This window comes from Triticum urartu, chromosome 5 (assembly GCF_003073215.2).
Source record: "Triticum urartu cultivar G1812 chromosome 5, Tu2.1, whole genome shotgun sequence".
Classification (NCBI taxonomy): domain Eukaryota; kingdom Viridiplantae; phylum Streptophyta; class Magnoliopsida; order Poales; family Poaceae; genus Triticum; species Triticum urartu.
The window spans coordinates 42966044-42988685 of NC_053026.1; the positions used below are offsets into that span (position 1 = coordinate 42966044).

The 22642-nt window shown below is 42.7% G+C and overlaps 1 protein-coding gene and 1 pseudogene across 1 annotated transcript; both read left to right on the forward strand.

Annotated features, from left to right (window-relative positions):
* The first annotated feature begins 17714 nt into the window (after positions 1-17714).
* LOC125555574 (BTB/POZ and MATH domain-containing protein 2-like) lies at positions 17715-18773 on the forward strand. The gene has a single exon (XM_048718480.1). It carries the CDS (start codon positions 17715-17717, stop codon positions 18771-18773), a length of 1059 nt encoding a protein of 352 aa, XP_048574437.1.
* Positions 18774-20577: 1804 nt separating this feature from the next.
* LOC125506722 lies at positions 20578-22642 on the forward strand (annotated as a pseudogene).

The following is a 22642-nucleotide window of genomic DNA, read 5'->3' on the forward strand; positions in this document are numbered from 1 at the left end:
TGGGTTAGGGCCCACTTAAGAGAAACACCGTTGAACGATTTAAAAGAGCGATTGCGCTGGTTGAATTAAATGGCTTGAAAGAGATAACAACCTCGTAATAACTTGAACGGATCGAGAATGGAAACATTAATCGTCTGAGATATCTTCAGCACTCTGGAACAATTGAATAGCGAGAAGTGAATGATTCAGGGTTGCACCGGCATGAGAAAAGCATTGGACAAATGAAAGGAATATGCTTAACACCGAAGCTTGAATTGAATCCACCGGAAAAGAAAAAGAATGAATAATGATAAACTTGAGGCTCCGTTAGTATCTTCCTGAGAATCACCGGATAAGAACATTGACGGAAAAGAATGGAGAGATCTCGCATCCATAAGATGGATACTTGATTAAGAAATCCGAGTCCTTGAAGAAAAAGGGTGGGAGGGCAGGAAAAACAAAGACAACTTGGGCAGATGGAACAACACTGTTGAGAAGAACTGATAATAGATCTTATGGATGGGAAGAATGATGGGATCATCTCGAGGAGAACCACCCCGATTGGAGAGAATCGACATGCCAATCTCGATTATCATGAAGGATCAGTACTCACATAGAAATATGAGAATACCGCTTAGAAAGGTATGGAATCAACACTTGACATTGAAGCAACTCGAATACCACAACTCAAAACAAACAAAGGATTGACTTGCAAAATAAGCCGGAACAAACATATGATAGAGATTTCGTCCGAAGTTTTCGTGGTGGGGCCCACACGGGCTCGATCGTACATCACCATCATGTACAAGGCAGTGCACATGCCATACGAAGTGTCCCCGAGTTAGCATAGCCAAGGACTCTTTAAGACACAACGAGACCACTGTAAAACCAACCGTGGATAGGCGGACCACTAGATGTCGAACCCCAATCTCGTATCATGCATATGTTGGAAAGATATCCTAGGAGCTACTTGAATTCCCACTTATAAACTCCCGAAACTTTCCGGTTATGCAATCAGGTGTTGGGGATACAGGGGAAGCATAATATCTCACCCAAAACTAACAAATCCTACATCCAGCTGTATCCATCCTTCAACACATAACCCAGAAACCTTCCGAAATCCTTTACCTCAACCTTCGAAAAGCATTCGTTATACGAGTTATGGCAATACTCCCGAACTCCCGCCCCAGTATTGGGTGGTGTCGAGGTTATCTCACCAACAACTGCATAAAAGAGATTTTTGATGTTGGCGAAACTCAGGTATCCCAGAACTGCAACGATAAAATTGTGACGACAACACCTCGGAGCTCAACTGCCCGGGACACTACCACAACCCCTAAATGTCAGGAGGCACCAAGAACAATGTTCTCATCACAAAACAATCGGAATGATTCCAAGATACCTGCGTGATCCTAAAAAGAATTTCATGAAATTTGAGAAGAGAAGAGTCAAAACTCTACGTCAAGAGTCCTCACCAGAGCGACGAAGGGACTGAGGAGTAAAAAGTATCCTACTCTCCGATATATATAATCCTATAAGACTGAAAACATTTTTCTAGACTCAACAACGCCAGCGATTCGATCAAGCAGGGGGGCTCCTAAGTCGGGGAAGGCTCTGATTACCAACTTATAACACCCACGATGCGGCTATATCTCCCATGTGTCGGAGCATGCTACGTCTTGAGCTTGTGTTGGTTTTCCCCGAAGAGGAAGGGATGATGCAGTAGAGTAGCATAAGTATTTCCCTCAGTTTTTGAGAACCAAGGTATCAATCCAGTAGGAGGCCACGCTCAAGTCCCTCGTACTTGCACAAAACGATAGCTACTCTCAACCAACGCGATTAGGGGTTGTCAATCCCTTCACGGTCACTTACAAGAGTTAGATCTGATAGATATAATATTTTTGGTATTTTTGGTATAGAGATGCAAAGTGAAAAGTAAAAGGTAAAGTAAAAAAGCAAAGCAAGATTAAAGTGATGGAGATTGATATGATGAGAATAGACCCGGGGGCCATAGGTTTCACTAGTGGCTTCTCTCAAGAGCATAAGTATTCTACGATGGGTGAACAAATTACTGTTGAGCAATTGACAGAATTGAGCATAGTTATGAGAATATCTAGGCATGATCATGTATATAGGCATCACGTCCGTGACAAGCAGACCGAAACGATTCTGCATCTACTACTATTACTCCACTCATCGACCGCTATCCAGCATGCATCTAGAGTATTAAGTTAAAAACAGAGTAACGCTTTAAGCAAGATGACATGATGTAGAGAGATAAATTCATGCAATATGAAATAAACCCCATCTTGTTATCCTCGACGGCAACGATGCAATACATGCCTTGCTGCCCCTTCTGTCACTTGGAAAGGACACCGCAAGATCGAACCCAAAGCTAAGCACTTCTCCCATGGTAAGAAAAACCAATCTAGTAGGCCAAACCAAACTGATAATTCGAAGAGACTTGCAAAGATAACTAATCATACATAAAAGAATTCAGAGAAGATTCAAATATTATTCATAGATAGACTTGATCATAAACCCACAATTCATCGGTCTCAACAAACACACCGCAAAAAGAAGAAGATTACATCGAATATATCTCCACAAGAGAGGGGGAGAACTTTGCATTGAGATCCAAAAAGAGAGAAGAAGCCATCTAGCTACTAACTATGGACCCGAAGGTCTGAGGTAAACTACTCACACTTCATCGGAGAGGCTAGGATGATGTAGAAACCCTCCGCGATGACGGCCCTCTTCCGGCGGAGCTCCGGAATAGGCCCCAAGATGGGATCTCGTGGATACAGAAAGTTGCGGCGGTGGAATTAGGTTTTTGGCTCCTGTTCTGATCGTTTGGGGTACGTGTGTATATATAGGAGGAAGAAGTACGTCGGTGGAGCACCGACGGGCCCATGAGGCAGGGGGCGCGCCCTAGGGGGGCGCCCCCCACCCTCGTGACCTCCTCTTTGACTCCCTGGAGTAGGGTCCAACTCTCCTGGATCACGTTCGGTGAGAAAATCATGTTCCCAAAGATTTTATTCCTTTTGGACTCCGTTTGATATTATGTTTCTCTGAAACACTGAAATAGGCAAAAAAAAAGCAATTCTGGGCTAGGCCTCCGGTTAATAGGTTAGTCCCAAAATTAATATAAAAGTGGAAAAATAAAGCCCAATATAGTCCAAAACAATAGATAATATAGCATGGAGCAATCAAAAATTATAGATACGTTGGAGACGTATCAGGCATCCCCAAGCTTAATTCCTGCTTGTCCTCGAGTAGGTAAGTGATAAAAAGAGAATTTTTGATGTGGAGTGCTACTTGGCATAATTTCAATGCAAATCTTCTTAATTGTGGTATGAATATTCAGATTAGAAAGATTCAAGACAAAAGTTTATATTGACATAAAAATAATAATACTTCAAGCATACTAACAAAGCAATTATGTCTTCTCAAAATAACATGGCCAAAGAAAGTTATCCCTACAAAATCATATAGTCTGGCTATGCTCCATCTTCCCCACACAAAGTATTTAAATCATGGACAACCCCGATGACAAGCCAAGCAATTGTTTCATACTCTAACTTTTTCAAAACTTTTTCAATCTTCACGCAATACATGAGCGTGAGCCATGGATATAGCACTATAGGTGGAATAGAATGGTGGTTGTGGAGAAGACAAAAAGGAGAAGATAGTCTCACATCAACTAGGCATATCAACGGGCTATGGAGATGCCCATCAATAGATATCAATGTGAGTGAGTAGGGATTGCCATGCAACGGATGCACTAGAGTTATAAATGTATGAAAGCTCAACAAAAGAAACTAGTGGGTGTGCATCCAACTTGCTTGCTCACGAAGACCTAGGGCAATTTTGAGGAAGCCCATCATTGGAATATACAAGCCAAGTTCTATAATGTAAAATTCCCACTAGTATATGGAAGTTACAACATATGAGACTCTCTATATGAAGAACATGGTGCTACTTTGAAGCACAATATATGAGACTCGCTATATCATGGTGCTACTTTGAAGCACAAGTGTGGAAAAAAAGATAGTAGCATTGCCCCTTTTTATTTATTTTCTTTTTTTGGGGGGCCTTCTTTTTTTTCTTTGGCCTTTCTCTTTTTTTGGGCAATGCTCTATTGAAGGATGATCATCACACTTTTATTTATTTACAACTCAATGATTACAACTCGATTCTAAAACAAAGTATGACTCTATATGGATGCCTCCGGCGGTGTACCGGGATATGCAATGAATCAAGAGTGACAAGTATGAAAAAATTATGAACGGTGGATTTGCCACAAATACTATGTCAACTACATGATCATGCTAAGCAATATGACAATGATGAATGTGTCATGATGAACTAGATGGTGGAAAGTTGCATGGCAATATATCTCAGAATGGCTATGGAAATGCCATAATAGGTAGGTATGGTGGCTGTTTTGAGGAAGGTATATGGTAGGTGTATGATACCGGCGAAAGGTGCACGGTATTAGAGAGGCTAGCAAAGGTGGAAGGGTGAGAGTGCGTATAATCCATGGACTCAACATTAGTCATAAAGAAATCATATACTTATTGCAAAAATCTAGAAGATATCAAAGCAAAGTATTACGCGCATGCTCCTAGGGGGATAGATTGGTAGGAAAAGACCGTCGCTCGTCCCCGACCGCCACTCATAAGGAAGACAATCAATAAATAAATCATGCTCCGACTTCCTCACATAACGGTTCACCATACGTGCATGCTACGGGAATCACAAACTTTAACACAAGTATTCTTTAAATTCACAACTACTCAACTGGCATGACTTTAATATTATCACCTCCATATCTCAAAACAATTATCATGCTTCAATCTTTTCTTAGTATTCAACACACTCAAAAGAAAGTTTCACAAATCTTGAATACCAAGCATATTATTATTAAGCAAATTACCATGCTATTAAGAGACTCTCAAAATAATTTAAGTGATTCATGAGAGATCAATAGTTTCTTTAAAACAAATCCACCACCGTGCTCTAAAAGATCTAAGTGAAGCACATAGAGCAAAATTATAACGCTCAAAAGATATAAGTGAAGCACATAGGGCAAAATTATCTAGCTCAAAAGATATAAGTGAAGAACATAGAGCAAAACTACTTAGCTCAAAAGATATAAGTGAAGCACATAGAGCAAAACTACTTAGCTCAAAAGATATAAGTGAAGCACATAGAGTATTCTATCAAATTTTAATTCATGTATGGCTCTCTCAAAAGGTGTGTATAGCAAGGATGATTGTGGCATACTAAGACACAAAGACACAAATAATACAAGACGCTCCAAGCAAAACACATATCATGTTGGTGAATAAAAATATAGCTCCAAGTAAATTACCGATGGAAGTGGACGAAAGAGGGGATGCCTTCCGGGGCATCCCCAAGCTTTGACTTTTTGGTGTACTTGGATTATCTTGGGGGTGCCATGGTCATCCCCAATCTTAGGCTCTTGCCACTCCTTGTTCCATGATCCATCGAAAGTATTCACCCAAAACTTGAAAACTTCACAACACAAAACTCAAAATAGAAAACTCGTGAGCTCCGTTAGCGAAAGAAAACAAAAGACCACTTCAAGGTACTGTAATGAACTCATTATTTATTTATATTGGTGCTAAACCTAATGTATTCCAACTTATATATGGATTATAAAATATTTTACTAGCCATAGATTCATCAAAATAAGCAAACAACACACGAAAAACAGAATCTGTCAAAAACAGAACAGTCTGTAGTAATCTGTAGCTAGCACAAGATCTGGAACCCCAAAAATTCTAAAATAAATTGCTGCACGTGAGGAATTTATCTATTAATCATCTTCAAAAATAATTAACTAAATAGAACTCTTCTAATAAAAATGACAGCAGTTCTCGTGAGCGCTAAAGTTTCTGTTTTTTACAGCAAGTTCAACAAGACTTTCCCCAAGTCTTCCCAACGGTTCTACTTGGCACAAACACTAATTAAACACAAAAAACACAACCAAAAAAGAGGATAAATAATTTATTTATTAATAAACAGGAGCAAAAAGCAAGGAATAAAAATAAAATTGGGTTGCCTCCCAACAAGCGCTATCGTTTAACGCCCCTAGCCTGGCATAAAAGCGAGGATAGATCTAGGTATTGCCATCTTTGGTAGGCAATCCATAAGTGGATCTTATGATAGTTTCATATGATAATTTTATTTTCTTTCTTGGAAAGTGTTCCGTGCCCTTTTTAATGGAAATTGAAATCTAATATTCCCTTCCTTCATATCAATAATTGCACCAATCGTTCTAAGGAAAGGTCTACCAAGAATAATAGGGCAAGAAGGATTGCAATCTATATCAAGAACAATGAAATTTACAGGCACATAATTCCTATTTGCAACAATAAGAACATCATTAATCCTTCCCATAGGTTTCTTAATAGTGGAATTCGCAAGATGCAAGTTTAGATAGCAATCATCAAAATTACGGAAATCTAGCAAATCACACAAAGTCTTGGGAATAGTAGAGACACTAGCACCTAAAACACACAAAGCATAAAACTCATGATCTTTAATTTTAATTTTAATAGTTGGTTCCCACTCATCATAGAGTTTTCTAGGGATAGAAACTTTCAACTCAAGTTTTTGTTCATAAGATTGCATCAAGGCATCAACAATATGTTCGGTGAAGGCTTTATTTTGACTATAAGCATGTGGAGAATTTAGAACGGATTGCAAAAAGGAAATACAATCAATTAAAGAGCAACTTTCATAATTAAATTCCTTGAAATCCAATATAGTGGGTTTAGCAACAACTAGATTTTATTTCTTTCAATCCCACTTTCATCAATTTCATCATTAAGATCTAAATACTCCGAATTTTTAGAACGCCTTCTAGGTAAAGGAATATCATATTAAGTTTTATCAAGATTCATATTGCAAAACAAAGATTTAATAGGGGACACATCAATAACTTTTAGATCTTCATCTTGATTTTCATAGGAATTGGAAGAACACGCTTTAATAAAGGCATCTTTGGAAGCACGCATCCTAGCGGTTCTTTCCTTGCACTCATCAATGGAAATTCTCATGGATTTGAGAGAATCATTGATATCATGCTTAGGAGGAATAGATCTAAGCTTTAAAGAATCAATCTCAAGAGAAATTCTATCAATGTTCCTAGCCAGATCATCAACTTTAAGAAATTTCTCCTCAAGCAAAGCATTAAAATTCTTTTGTGAATTCATAAATTCTTTAACACTATTCTCAAATTCAGAGGGCATCTTATTATAATTTCCATAAGAGTTGTTGTAGGAATTCCCATAATTATTAGAAGGATTACTAAGATATGGCCCATGATTAAAATTCCCTCTATAAGCGTTGTTACCAAAATTATTCCTACCAACAAAATTCACATCCATAGATTCATTGTTATTCTCAATCAAAGTAGACAAAGGAATATCATTAGGATCAGAAGAAACACTCTTAGTAGCAAATAATTTCATAAGTTCATCCATCTTTCCACTCAACACATTAATTTCTTCTATCGCACGCACCTTTTTATTAGAAGATCTTTCAGTATGCCATTGAGAATATTTAACCATAATATTATCTAGGAGTTTAGTAGCATCTCCTAAAGTGATTTCCATAAAAGTGCCTCCCGCGGCCGAATCTAAAAGATTTCTAGAAGCAAAATTCAATCCGGCATAAAAAATTTGTATGATCATCCACAAATTCAAACCATGAGTTGGGCAATTACGTATCATTAATTTCATTCTCTCCCAAGCTTGTGCAACATGTTCATGATCAAGTTGTTTAAAGTTCATAATATCGTTTCTAAGAGAGATGATCTTAGCAGAAGGAAAATACTTAGAGATAAAAGCATCTTCGCACTTGTTCCATGAATCAATACTATTCTTAGGCAAATACGAAAACCAAGATTTAGCACGATCTCTAAGCGAAAAAGGAAATAGCTTCAATTTAACGACATCATTATCGACATCTTTTTTCTTTTGAATATCACACAAATCAAAGAAGCTATTCAGATGAGTAGCAGCATCTTCACTAGGAAGGCCGGCGAATTGATCTTTCATAACAAGATTCAATAAAGCAGTATTAATTTCACAAGATTCAGCATCGGTAAGAGGAGCAATCGGAGTGCTAAGGAAATCATTATTATTGGTATTGGTGAAGTCACACAATTTAGTATTACCTTGAGCCATCGCGACAAACAAGCAAACTAACACACGAGCAAACAAGAGCAAACGGGCAAAAGAGGCAAATAGAGAGGGAGGATAGAGAGAGAGGGCGAATAAAACGGCAAGGGTGAAGTGGGGGAGAGGAAAACGAGAGGCAAATGGCAAATAATGTAATGCGAGGGATAAGAGTTCTGATGGGTACTTGGTATGTCTTGACTTGGCGTAGATCTCCCCGACAACGGCGCCAGAAATCCTTCTTGCTACCTCTTGAGCACGGCGTTGGTTTTCCCTTGAAGAGGAAAGGGTGATGCAGTAAAGCAGCGTAAGTATTTCCCTCAGTTTTTGAGAACCAAGGTATCAATCCAGTAGGAGACCACACGCGAGTCACCTCATACCTACACAAACAAATAAGAACCTCGCAACCAACACGATAAAGGGGTTGCCAATCCCTTCACGACCACTTGCAAGAGTGAGATCTGATAGACATGATAATAATAAGATATGTATTTTTGGTATTTTTATGATATAGATTGAAAGTAAAGATTGCAAAATAAACGGTAATGGAAATAACGGTAGATTAATATGATGGAAGATAGACCCGGGGCCATAGGTTTCACTAGTGGCTTCTCTCAAGATAACATAAGTATTACGATGGGTGAACAAATTACTGTCGAGCAATTGATAGAAAAGCGAATAATTATGAGAATATCTAGGCATGATCATGTATATAGGCATCACGTCCGAGAAAAGTAGACCGACACGATTCTGCATCTACTACTATTACTCCACACATCGACCGCTATCCAACATGCATCTAGAGTATTAAGTTCATAAGAACAGAGTAACGCCTTAAGCAAGATGACATGATGTAGAGGGATAAACTCATGCAATACGATATAAACTCCATCTTGTTATCCTCAATGGCAACAATACAATACGTGTCGTTTCCCTTTCTGTCACTGGGATCGAGCACCGCAAGATTGAACCCAAAGCTAATCACTTCTCTCATTGCAAGAAAGATCAATCTAGTAGGCCAAACCAAACTGATAATTCGAAGAGACTTGCAAAGATAAACCAATCATACATAAAAGAATTCAGAAAAGATTCAAATATTGTTCATAGATAAACTTGATCATAAACCCACAATTCATCGGATCTCGACAAACACACCGCAAAAGAAGAGTTACATCGAATAGATCTCCAAGAGAATCGAGGAGAACTTTGTATTGAGATCCAAAGAGAGAGAAGAAGCCATATAGCTACTAGCTATGGACCCGAAGGTCTGAAGTAAACTACTCACACATCATGGGAGGGGCCATGGAGTTGATGTAGAGGCCCTCCGTGATCAATGCCCCCTCTGGTGGAGCTCTAGAAAAGGCCCCAAGATGGGATCTCTTGGGTACAGAAGGTTGCGGCGGTGGAAATAGGGTTTCGTGGTGCTCCTGGATGTTTGCGGGGTATATGGATATATATAGGAGGAAGAAGTAGGTCGGTGGAGCAACGAGGGGCCCATGAGTGGGGAGGGCGCACCCCCTGCCTCGTGGCCACCTCGTTGATTGCTTGACGTCCAGTCCAAGTCCCCTGGATCACGTTTGTTCCACAAATCACGTTCCCAAAGGTTTCATTCCGTTTGGACTCCGTTTGATATTCCTTTTCTACAAAACACTGAAATAGGCAAAAAAACAGCAATTTGGGCTGGGCCTCCGGTTAATAGGTTAGTCCCAAAAATAATATAAAAGTGTAAAATAAAGCCCATTAACATCCAAAACAGATAATATAATAGCATGGAACAATCAAAAATTATAGATACGTTGGAGACGTATCACGGACCTAACATGGCACTTGGGTCGTCCGGGCTGGCAGGCGGCAAAGAGCGATTCATCTTTGCCGTGCACCACTGGACAGCAAAGATCCCTTCGCCGTAGCCTATTCAGCCGGACCTGTTGCCGTCTGCTGGCTGACGGCAAAGGCCTTTGTCGTCAGCCATGGCAGATGGCAAAGTATCTGATTCCTATAGTGCATGCACAAAAGTCAATAATCATGCAATGAAAATTATATCCTACTTGTGGTGCATTACTCGGTGTTAATTATGCTTAATGCTTGCTTATGAGATTATTCATTTCTTGGTTGGTCGCTTCCCAATCTTTTGCTAGCCTTCATTTTGCACCAAGTATGATCTCTACTTGTGCATCCAAAACCCTTTAAACCACTTTTGCCACATGAGTCCACTATATCTACCCATATGCAGTATTCTTTTTCCGTTCTAAGTAAATTTGCTTGTGCCATCTCTAATTTTCAAAATAAACTTCTCTTTTGTGTGTTTGTTTCGCTCGCGGAGCGGTGAGGGGTGGCTAATATTTTTCATGTTGGATGTGTTATTCTCAAGATGAGTGTTTATTCACTTGTCATTGCACGAGAGTAAGGCAAAGGTCTTAGGGAGGCCCAGTCCCGAAATGCAAAAACAAATGAATTTACTTTATGTTGTCAAATAATAAATTCCTTGGAAAGTGTTGGTATGAAGGGCACCCGTGGATACGGTTAGCCATGGAAAGTGAAAGTATGATGGAAAAAGGAATAAACTTTATTTTCCGTTTGGGAACCTCCTATGGCATATCTAGCATGGAAAGTGTTGGGAACTATAAGTCGTTTTCGTTGGTGGGATGGATACACCTCCCAAAATGTTTTTATCTCTAATTTTTCGTTTTAGCTCTGGCACCTCTACAAATCCCTACTTCCCTTTGCAAAGGGACTTTCTTTACTTTATGCAATTTTTATTTTGAATTTTGAGTCTCCATCTTCTCTCATAAAAGCACCAACTAGGAGGCAATATGATCGTACTTAAGTATTGGGTATAGTTAATATTCGAGTGTGTTTCATGAATGGATCAATGTTTGAGCATGATGGTCTAGAGATAACTTATTTTAGCGTCGACATTTTGAAAGACTTGGTTGCTTGTTAATATGCTTGATTATTTAAATTATTATGTCAAAACTAGAATATTGCTTTGAATTACATAAAAGTCCAAATGTCCATGCTATAAAAAAAGAATATGATATGACATGATAAACAACACTCCACATCAAAAATTCTGTTTTTATCACTTACCTACTCGAGGACGAGTAGGACTTAATCTTGGGGATGCTGATACGTCTCCAACGTCTCTATAATTTTTGATTGTTCCATGTTGTTATATTATCAATCTTGGATGTTTTATAATCATTTTATATCATTTTTTGGTACTAACCTATTGACATAGTGCCAAGTGTCAGTTGCTGTTTTTTCCATGTTTTTTACATCGCAGAAATCCAATATCAAACAGAGTCCAAATGCCACGAAACTTTACGAAGATTTTTTATTGGCCAAAAGGAACACAACGGGCCCTGGCTGCGCCTGGGGGGTTGTGCCCACCTCGGGTGCCCCCCGGACCGCCTCTTTGCTCTATAAATACCCCAAAAATATCAGAATCCTAGGGGAGTTGACGAAATATTCATCCAGCCGCCGCAGAGTCCAGAACCACCAGATCCAATCTAGACACCTTCTCGGATGGGGTTCATCACTTCCATTGGTGCCTCTCCGATGATGTGTGAGTAGTTCTTTGTAGACCTTTGAGTCTGATGTTTTACCTGTATGAAAAAGTTATATTTGAATGCTAATTGCTAGTATATTTTAATTGGAGACTACACATGACTTCTTGACATGGTTGGCTGGCCCAACAATGATGGAACTAACAATCAGATTTATGTTCCGCTTTGAAAGGCATTGTACATAAAATCTGTATAGGTAAATCTTATATGCAACTGGTTCCTGTTCATGAATTTAGATCATAGAGGGTGTTATGGGAAGATAACTACTGAGTGAATTGAAATAGTAACTTGCATTTCCCATGAAACAGGCAGTAAAAAGTGCTAATGTCAGTGATGCAGCCTTCTGAGGCAAATCATGGTTGCATGTATGATTTGTTTGTCTCAGATAGAATGTTGGCCGCATTTTTTTTGGTAATTTGATGCAAATGGCAAGTAAAAAATGATGCAAATAGGGAAAGTTTCTCAGCACGCGCAAAATTAGTGAGATTAGCTTAATTTAAATTGGATGATTTTGTTAGCTTAACTTTTCTTTCTCTGTTTCCTCTTCTTTCGCTTTTCAGTTTTGTTCTATTTTGTTTTCGCGAATACGCTAGACGCGTAGAATTGCATTGATAGGGAAAAGAAACAATAGTTGGGCAATCCGCAAACACCGAACACAAGCAGGCGATGATGTGGGAGCCGATGAGCAGATACAGGGGGATGCTCGGTCCCAAGTACAGAAATTTATGTTACAGGTAAAATGATGTCTAAGCCTTTGGCGTGAGCCTCAGCCCAGTACTCTGCCTCCTCCTTGACAGACTGGAAGATCTTGTGGGTGGAGGGTCTCGATGTCAAAGATGCACGCGTTCCCGTGCTTCCAGATTAACTAGGCAGTAGCCCCACCATTTCCACTGACTAGCTGGTGGAGCTAGCGATGAAAGACCCACCAAGCGAAGAAGCTCGACGAGCCTTTAGGCGGTTGCAGAGGGAGGTAGGCCCAAGATAGAATTTCATGCCATGTAATGCGCAATACCACGCAGCCAGGAAGGAGGTGTTGCTGCGTTTTGGGTTCCTGAGAGCAGAGGATGTAGAGTGGTTTGTAGTGAAGGACATGGCTGGCTAGACGATCAGCCGTCCAACACCGATTTTGGGAGGCGAGCCAAAGGAAGAATTTAACGTTCATAGTAGCCCAATGTTTCTAGATGAGGCACCATAAGGCGGCTCCCATGGACCCGTGGAACATGGCAAGGTATGCAGATATGGCGGTGTGTGTCCTAGAGTTTGTCCAATGCTTCCTCTTGAGCTTGCGTTGGATTTTCCCGAGGAGGAAAGGATGATGCAGCAGAGTAGATTAAGTATTTCCCTCAGTTTTTGAGAACCAAGGTATCAATCTAGTAGGAGGCCACGCTCAAGTCCCTCGTACCTGCACAAAACGATAGCTACTCGCAACCAACGCGATTAGGGGTTGTCAATCCCTTCAGTCACTTATGAGAGTGAGATCCAATAGATATAATACTTTTGGTATTTTTGGTATAGAGATGCAAAGTGAAAAGTAAAAGGCAAAGTAAAAAAGCAAAGCAAGATTAAAGTGGTGGAGATTGTTATGATGAGAATAGACCCGGGGGCCATAGGTTTCACTAGTGGCTTCTCTCAAGAGCATAAGTATTCTACGGTGGGTGAACAAATTACTGTTGAGCAATTGACAGAATTGAGCATAGTTATGAGAATATCTAGGCATGATCATGTATATAGGCATCACGTCTGTGACAAGCAGACCGAAACGATTCTGCATCTACTACTATTACTCCACTCATCGACCGCTATCCAGCATGCATCTAGAGTATTAAGTTAAAAACAGAGTAACGCTTTAAGCAAGATGACATGATGTAGAGAGATAAATTCATGCAATATGAAATAAACCCCATCTTGTTATCCTCGATGGCAACGATGCAATACATGCCTTGCTGCCCCTTCTGTCACTGGGAAAGGACACCGCAAGATCGAACCCAAAGCTAAGCACTTCTCCCATGGTAAGAAAAACCAATCTAGTAGGCCAAACCAAACTGATAATTCGAAGAGACTTGCAAAGATAACTAATCATACATAAAACAATTCAGAGAAGATTCAAATATTATTCATAAATAAACTTGATCATAAACCCACAATTCATCGGTCTCAACAAACACACCGCAAAAAGAAGAAGATTACATCGAATAGATCTCCACAAGAGAGGGGGAGAACTTTGTATTGAGATCCAAAAAGAGAGAAGAAGCCATCTAGCTACTAACTATGGACCCGAAGGTCTGAGGTAAACTACTCACACTTCATTGGAGGGGCTATGATGATGTAGAAGCCCTCCGTGATGACGGCCCTCTCGGCGGAGCTCTGGAACAGGCCTCAAGATGGGATCTCGTGGATACAGAAAGTTGCGGCGGTGGAATTAGGTTTTTGGCTCCCGTTCTGATCGTTTGGGGGTACGTAGGTATATATAGGAGGAAGGAGTATGTCGGTGGAGCACCGAGGGGCCCACGAGGTAGGGGGCGCGCCCCCCACCCTCGTGACCGCCTCTTTGACTCCTTGGAGTAGGGTCCAAGTCTCCTGGATCACGTTCCCGAATGTTTTATTCCGTTTGGACTCCGTTTGATATTCTGTTTCACCGAAACACTGAAATAGGCAAAAAACAGCAATTCGGGGCTGGGCCTCCGGTTAATAGGTTAGTCCCAAAAATAATATAAAAGTGGAAAATAAAGCCCAGTATGGTCCAAAACAGTAGATAATATAGTATGGAGCAATCAAAAATTATAGATACGTTGGAGACGTATCATCCAACACCACATGATCTTGTCAGGCCGGTCAGCAAGACTGATCCGTTGAATTCGGCACCAGAGGTCGACATATTCTATCGTGGCTAGAGCCCCCAAGGCCCCACGAATGTCGGCAATCCAAGCGTAGTGATGCATGCCCTCGCATACTAAGTCGCTTGTGTCGATATCTGCGTGGGACAAGAGCAGCCAACGTTGGCGCAAACTTGGCGATGAACTGGTAGTCGAGCCAAAGGTCCTCCCAGAATAGACAGGTCCCAACGTCGCCAAGAATCCAGGTGGTGGTGGCTTGGAAGAAGCTAATCTCCGCCTGGCAGGGGAGGTGAAGATGGCGCCATGGACGTGTCGGATAGGTGGCCTTAAGTCAAAGCCAACGGGTCCGCAACGCAATGCCAGAGCATTGTAGATTGCTCATGCTGAGTCCCCCAAGCTCGGTGGGGCGGCACACCTTGGGCCAAGACACAAGGCAGTAACCCGCCTTGGCGTCGCGACGGCCATGCCAGAGGAAATCGCGAATGATTCTGGTGGCTTGCTTGAGAATTGTGGGGATATGGCCATCGCTAACATGTTTGTATCAAAAAAATTGTGAGATTTAGGGACTCTCGTTCGTTCAAAGGATATTTTTAGCAATTTTGGGAGGTTGTTTAGTTCGTACGACTGGAAACTATATGAATTTTTCCCCTATGATCGACTTTGCATGCAATTCTCGAGGAATAGTTTCAAACCTTTGTTTTATGTGACAACTAGCAAGATGCACGTGCATTGCATGGAACATCAAGATGCATTTATTTTACAAAAATCTATTGTGATTGATGCATGCGGGAGTAATCTCATGTGAAAAAACTAACGACATCTGCAGGTTCACATAACTCAGCGTGTATACCGCTGATGCAGATCCTCTCCAACACTGACCTCCGCAAGCATGTCGACGGCGTCGTCCGTGTCCCAACAGCTCAGACTTAGCCGAGTGGGGGAGACGAGAAAGAGAATAGATAAGGTGAGGAGGACTGGGGCGTGATGGTGGTAGGTGGTCGGACTGACTGGAGGCATGACGCCGGCAACGACCATCATGCCAGATTGTTTCAAAGACTTTCTTTTTTAATTTGCTCAACAATGAGGTTGTGGGAGATAAGGATGAATGATGGAAGACCTTATATGCAAATATGGAGAGAGGTGCGGGTATCTTTTTGTAAAATTATCATTGTTTACTTTCTATTCGTTAGATATAGATCGGATGCTCTATATTACAGGATGACAGGCACACCATCATCACCAACTCAATTTTTTTATAAAAGTGGAGATCATGACATGCACCAAATTCTTAAGGAAAAATCTTGTGTTTTTGACCCCCCGCCGACCGACCGGGGGCAACCCTAGCGCGCCGCCTCCTGCCCGTCCTCCCCCGCAGCCACAGCGTAGCACCGTGGGGCAAAGCCTGGCTGACGTAGGTCACGGTGGGGCCTCGATCCCTCTCACTTGGCCTCTGGGCCAGCGCGGGAATGCTCCTTGGGTAGGAGCGCTGGGTCGCTGTGTGGCCCAATGGCGCGACGACGGGTGTTTAGGCAGCAAATTGTCTCTGTGCGGCAACGCGACGACATGCTGATGCCTAGGTGGGCTGCGGTTGCTGCAAGCTCGCAAGGTCCATGTCCTCTGGTCGTCGGATTTGGGATCTGTGTCGGGGGACCGACGAGCATCAGGACAACATGATTGTTCCTGCACCGACCCGTAGGTACAGCTCCGGCGAGCCATGACAAAAGCAGGGACGGCTAGTCGCCAACATCAGCAAGGGCAACTTGTGCGTGGCCGGCTACGTACGCGCTCCACCTCACCACCCCGACATGTCGTAGAGCATGGGTCGCCGCCGGGGTCGCCCGCCACGGGGGCAAGGACAACTGTGGCAAGAATGCGCGCCAGATCACCTGGGTGTTGCTCCTCAAAGCGTACCACGCTCCACGCGGCCAGGAAGCTCATGGGGGCCGCCACCGTCGCGCTCTCCATGGCGGCGGCCGCATGGAGGCGGGTGGCGGCGGACCGGACTGACTCCAACGTTGAGGCCGACACGACGCAGGGGAGAGCCCAGCGTTGCGGACCAGCTTCTACGGCTTCCTCCGCGTCTTCCTCCTCCTCTCCGTGCTCCTCATCGTCGCCGACATCGCTGCGCACACCCAGGGCTGGCACCTCGCTGCGATCCTCGACTTGGAGGCCGTCAAGGGCCTCTTCGCTGCCGCCTACTCATCCTGGATGCGTGCACGCGCCGCCTACCTAGGCCCGGCCCTGCAGTTCCTCACCAACGCATGTGTCGTCCTCTTCATGATCCAGAGCGCCGACCGCCTCATCCTCTGCCCCAGCTACGTCTGGATCAAGCTCAGGGGAAGCATCGAGGTGACAGGGCGGCCGCCGCACCGAGAGAAGAAAAGCGGCAGGGAGGAGAACAACTCGGAAACGATCGTCGACCAAGAATGAATCGGCATGCAAAAACACTAGGTTCACAGCAAAGACATTAAGGAAATCCGAAGTTAAAAGCTAGGTCCACACGCGACCGTACCCCACCAGGTCCCAAATTATTACGCGTGTCAAGCCCAAATTGGTCCTTTACATAAAAAATGTTGGGAAACCTGGTTAGGAAAACTTGATTAGAAATAGTGGCTTGGTTATAACACTGCACATTACTATTCTTTCCGTTTCTAAATATTTGTCTTTCTAGAGATTTCAACAAATAACTACATAGTACAAAGTAAAATGAGTGAATCTACACTCTAAAATATGTTTATATATATATATATATATATATCCATTTGAAATCTTTAAAAAAAACAAATATTTAGAAACAGAGGGAGTAGTAGTTTCCTTTACATAAACTTGAAAAGAAAAAACAGTTCAAAAAAACTTGAAAAAAAAACGACCGAGTTTTTTCTGTTGAGAAAAAAAAAACACCAAACCCTCGTCCTGAAACCTTGTCCCTCCTCATCCAAACCCTCGTCCTGAACCTTGTCCCCCGATCTGACCGCCGCCGCCGCGCCTATCGGCCCGTGTTCCGTCGCGCCGCTGCTCCCCAGCTCACCCTCGGAGGCAAAACCACCTCTCCCATCGCCGCCGGCCTTAATCGAGATCTCCAACCCGCGCCGACCCCCGTCCTCTTCCCAACTCCCACAATGGCAGTATCGCAGACTTCAATAGCGATGGTGCCGTCGAGGTGCACATCAGAGACGCACACGGCGCGGGCGACGGTCGCGGTCGAGATCTCTGGCTACAGCCGTGTCAAGGGCCTCGGTAGAGGCGAATGTCTCCATTCTCCGGTATTCTCCATCGGCAGCTACGAAGGGTGCATCGGCTACTACCCTGACGGCTACGACGAGGCGAATGAAGGTTACGTATCCGTCTTCCTCGAGCTCTTGACCAAGAACGCCGAGGCGAGGGTGCTCCACAAGTGGATGCTTGTGAATCGGTTTAGTGGGCGGTCGATTGTGGTGCACTCCAGCAAAGCGCCACGAGCGTTCGACCATGAGTTTCCAGCTTGGGGCGTAGGAAAGTTCATGAAGACGACCGCTGAAGTAGAGTCAGTGTACGTGCGGAATGATTGTCTCGTGATTGAGTGCGAACTTAGTGTTATCAAGGAAACACTCGATATCCATGTGCCACCCTTTGACCTTTTGGATAATCTTGCAACCTTGCTAGAGGGGAAGATAGGAGCAGACGTGACTTTCAAGGTTCAAGGGGAGGTCTTTTCCGCTCATAAGATTTTGCTTGCGATGCGATCGGTGGTCTTCAATGCGGAGTTCTATGGTCCGATGGGGGACAAAGGTGTACAGGACATAATTATTGATGACATGCAGCCTGCTGTTTTCAAGGCATTTCTTCACTTCATCTACACTGATTCAATGCCTTCGGTGGACGATCTTGATGATGATGACAAAAGAGAAATGGTCAAGCACTTACTCGTGGCTGCAGATAAGTATGCAATGGAAAGGATGAAGAGGATATGTGAAGGGATGCTATGTAAGAGTCTTGATGTTGAGACTGTGGCAACCATATTAGCTCTAGCTGACCAGCACCATTGCAACAACCTCAAAGATGCTTGCATTGAATTTATGCTCTCTTCGAATAAAATGGATGATGGGATCGCAAGCCAAGGGTATGCACACCTCAAAAGATCTTGTCCTGATCTCATTGTAGATGTGTTTGAAAGAACAGTGAAGTCCTGCAAAATTTAGTACGCCAATGTAGTATGAGCTACTGCTTACCATTCAGTTCTGAAAGATCTTTGTTGGCCAATGCCTTATGCTGGGTCGGAGAAGGCAATCCAGTCTTGCTAAATTTAGCATGCCCTGTCTGTGTTAGCTTATATCTAGTGACTTTGATACATAGTGACCTGAGCTGAGGTTGCTATGTCTTTCAGTTTTCAGAGATCGTTTGGAGGAAGCAGTTAGTTCTATAAAATATATGTCTACAATGTATTGGTTTTCTCATCTGATATTACTACTATATACTCCCTCCATCCTAAAATTAGTGTCGCTTACTAAATCAGCGACACTTATTTTGGGATGGAGGGAGTATGAATGTATGGTAACTCACTAGTTACCTTTTTATGTTCTTACTTTAATCCCTGGCTTATGTGAAGAATGGTAAAACTTTTAAGTTCTTGGCTACCACTTGGAAATAATCTAGCTAATGTGAAGAATGATAAAATTTTGAGTTCTTGGCTATCACTTCTGTTATAATCTGGCTTATGTGAACACTACTAGGAAAAGGGCTATAGATGGAAATGACACTAATGGCGCACCAGACATGTGGTGCGCCATTAGTATATACTAATGGCGCACCATGTGTTGGTGCGCCATTAGTGTCCAAATACTAATGGCGCACCACATCCACGGTGTGTCATTAGTAACAATTTTTTTTAATTTTTTCAAAACTACTAGTGGCGCCACTCCAACGGTGCGTCATTAGTAAAAATTTAGTAAAAAAAAATTAATTTTTTTTTAAAACTACTAATGGCGCACCGTGGGAGTGGTGCGCCATTAAACTAGTAATGGCGCACCACCACCACGGTGCGCCATTACTAGTTGAACTAGTAATGGCGCACCACTCCCACGGTGCGCCATTAGTAACTTGGCCCAAACATTCCCCCGAATGCACCCCCCCCCCCCCCCCCCCCCCCCCCCCCCCCCCCCCCCGTGGACCGCCTTTTCAGTTTCAAAAAAAAAGAAAATGATAGAAATGTCAAAAAAATAAAAGAAAATAAGATTCCCATGTGATATGTGGTCTAGTTGTTAGCAAAATTTACAAACATGAATTTTCGAATTTTTTGCAAAATCTCTCGAGAATTTGTAAAAATGGGCATAACTTTTGCGTACGAACTCGGATGAAAAAGTTTTTTATATGAAAAATTATCTACTCGAAAAGTTACATCCGAATTTTCAAAATCCCCAAAAACCTAACCGAAAAAAGTTACGGGGCTTCTAAGATCCGGAGGCAAAAAAATTGAAAAAATTTCAAACTTACTAGTGGCGCACCGCATGCTAGGTGCGCCACTAGTAACAGAAAAAAATTGGTTTTGAAATTTTTTTTTCAAAATATGATACGTAATATGATCGGAAAGTTTGAAATATTTTTTCAAAATTTCATCACACTCATGAATATGAACAAAGTCCTAGACATCAGCAAGGTTTAATAGGATTGATATGATAGATATATCAACAAGTGCCTGTGAAGTGAGGTGGTGCTGGTGTTGGATAGAACTATGAAGTTAAGCGTGCTTGGGCTGGAGTAGTGTGAGGATGTGTGACCTTTTGGGAAGTTTGATCACAGAGTGCGAATTGACCTGAGATTAAGCATATTGACTCGAGATTAAGCCATAGTGACCCGGGATTAAGAAAAATAAATAAATTTAATTTTTTTAAGAAAATGAGAAAAAATTGAATTTAAAAAAATGAAAAAAATTATTACTAATGGCGCACTTCTATGTGGTGCGCTATTACTAAGTCAGATAGTAATGGCGTACCTCTAGGCATACTAATGGCGCACTACTGGTGGCCATTAGTATGTGGTATACTAATGGCGCACCAGTGGTGCGCCATTAGTAAAAAATACTAGTGACGTGCTACTAATGGCGCACCAGTAGTGCGCCATTAGTAGGCAAAACTGGTGCGCCATTAGTAGCCCTTTTCCTAGTAGTGGAAGAACAATAAAACTTTTCTTGGCTATCACTTCTGTTATAATCTGGCTTATGTGAAGAACAATAATTTTTTTCTTGGCTATCACTTTTGAGATAATCTGTTTTACCTGTATGAAATACTTATATGTGAATGCTAGCTGCTATATTTTAATTAGACACAATTACAAATGGTTTCTTGACATGGTTGGCTGACCCAACAAAGATGGAATTTACATCAAATTATCGTTCCACTCTGAATGCATGGAATTGTATGTGAAATCTACGTACACAGGTAAATTATTATATGCAATTGCTTCCTGCTCAAAAATTTGATTGTAGAGGGTATTCTGCGAACATAAATGTTGAGTGAATCTTTTTGTGAATTTAATATATTGAGTGAATCTTTTCCTGAATTGAATATAAAGAGTGAATCAGATTGAAACAGAACTTGCATTCCCTTGAAACTGGCAGTGCTAACGTCAGTGGTGTAACCTTCTGGGGCATATCACGTTGTCTTGGTTGTTTTTTCTGAGGTAGGATGTTGGCCTAAAAGTATACTATTCTAAGGTAACCATGGTAACCATGTGTGCAATTACATTTCGGTGATTTGATGCAAATTGGGTAAGTTTTGCTGTTGGTATAGTTTCTCCACATGCGCTAAAATTATTCAGAGAACTTTTGGAGGAAACTAGTTGGTTCTATAAAATGTGTACCTCCATTGTATTGTTGGCTTGTCCAATGTATATATATATATATATATATATATATATATATATATATATATATATATATATATATATATATACATCTGGGCTATTTTGTTTCGCGTAACAGAATATTTGAACTGATGCATTCGAGGGGTTGTACTGATTCTGTCATTTTCGTTGAACTGATCGTCTTTTATTAAAAATGCAAATAAGAGCCCCTCCCGCTCCCCCCCCCCCCCCCCCCCCCCCCCCCCCCCCCGTCCGTTCAGCCGGCCACTCCAGCCGTCGACCAAGCTGCTTGTGGCCGATCCCTCGCGGCAACCCAGGCCCTACCTCCAGCGACCGCGACTTTCTCGGCTACATCTTCCTCAATGGCTCCGCCTCCTGGCGCAACAGCCGTGGAGAGCTCACCCTCCCATGGCTCCCCAACCTGCGGGCGCCCTACCAGTTCCGCCTCTTTCACTGTACTGCCAAAGAGTACACCTACCACCACGTCGACCATGACGGTAACCCGCTCCTCCATGGCCGCCACCGCGTCCTCCACTCTGGCGAGGTCTCTTTCGCGGGCTCGGCCACGCGGCCCGAGCAGGTGCACCTCACGTTCGCCGATAGGGCCGACAAGATGCGGGTGATGTTCATGTGCGCGTACGCCGGAAAGAGGGCCGTGAGGTATGGGCTTGAGAAGGAGGAGGAGAAGGGCTGTACGGAGGTGGGCACGAGGTGAGGACGTACGAGCAGAAGCACATGTGCGACGCGCCGGCGAACGACAGCGTAGGGTGGAGGGACCCGGGCTTCGTCTTTGATGGCCTCATGAATGGGTTGGAGCCTGGAAGGAGGTACTTTTACAAGGTAAACCAAAGATTGGATTCCCCACAAGAAAATAATCAGAGATTGAACCTGCAAAAAAACACCTTAATTTATCAATCTTGACAGCAATTTAGTGTTCCAGCGGCAGCAGATTGTTCTTCCAGTACCTTGCCCAGCAGAGGAGTCGGCCTTTATCCCGAGCGGCGCTCTGTTCTCCATGTTGTCAGGTGACTTGCTGGAGCTCGACGACGAGCAGTGGTTTGGCGGCATGGTTGCCGGGTCGTACTATGAGAGCTTGGCACAGGGGATGCTCATCGAGCCGCCGGACGCTGGAGCATGGCGAGAGGATAGGGAGCACAGCGGCATGGCGGAGACGCAAACGCTGTGTGGAGTTAATCGTTTAGCTAAGTAG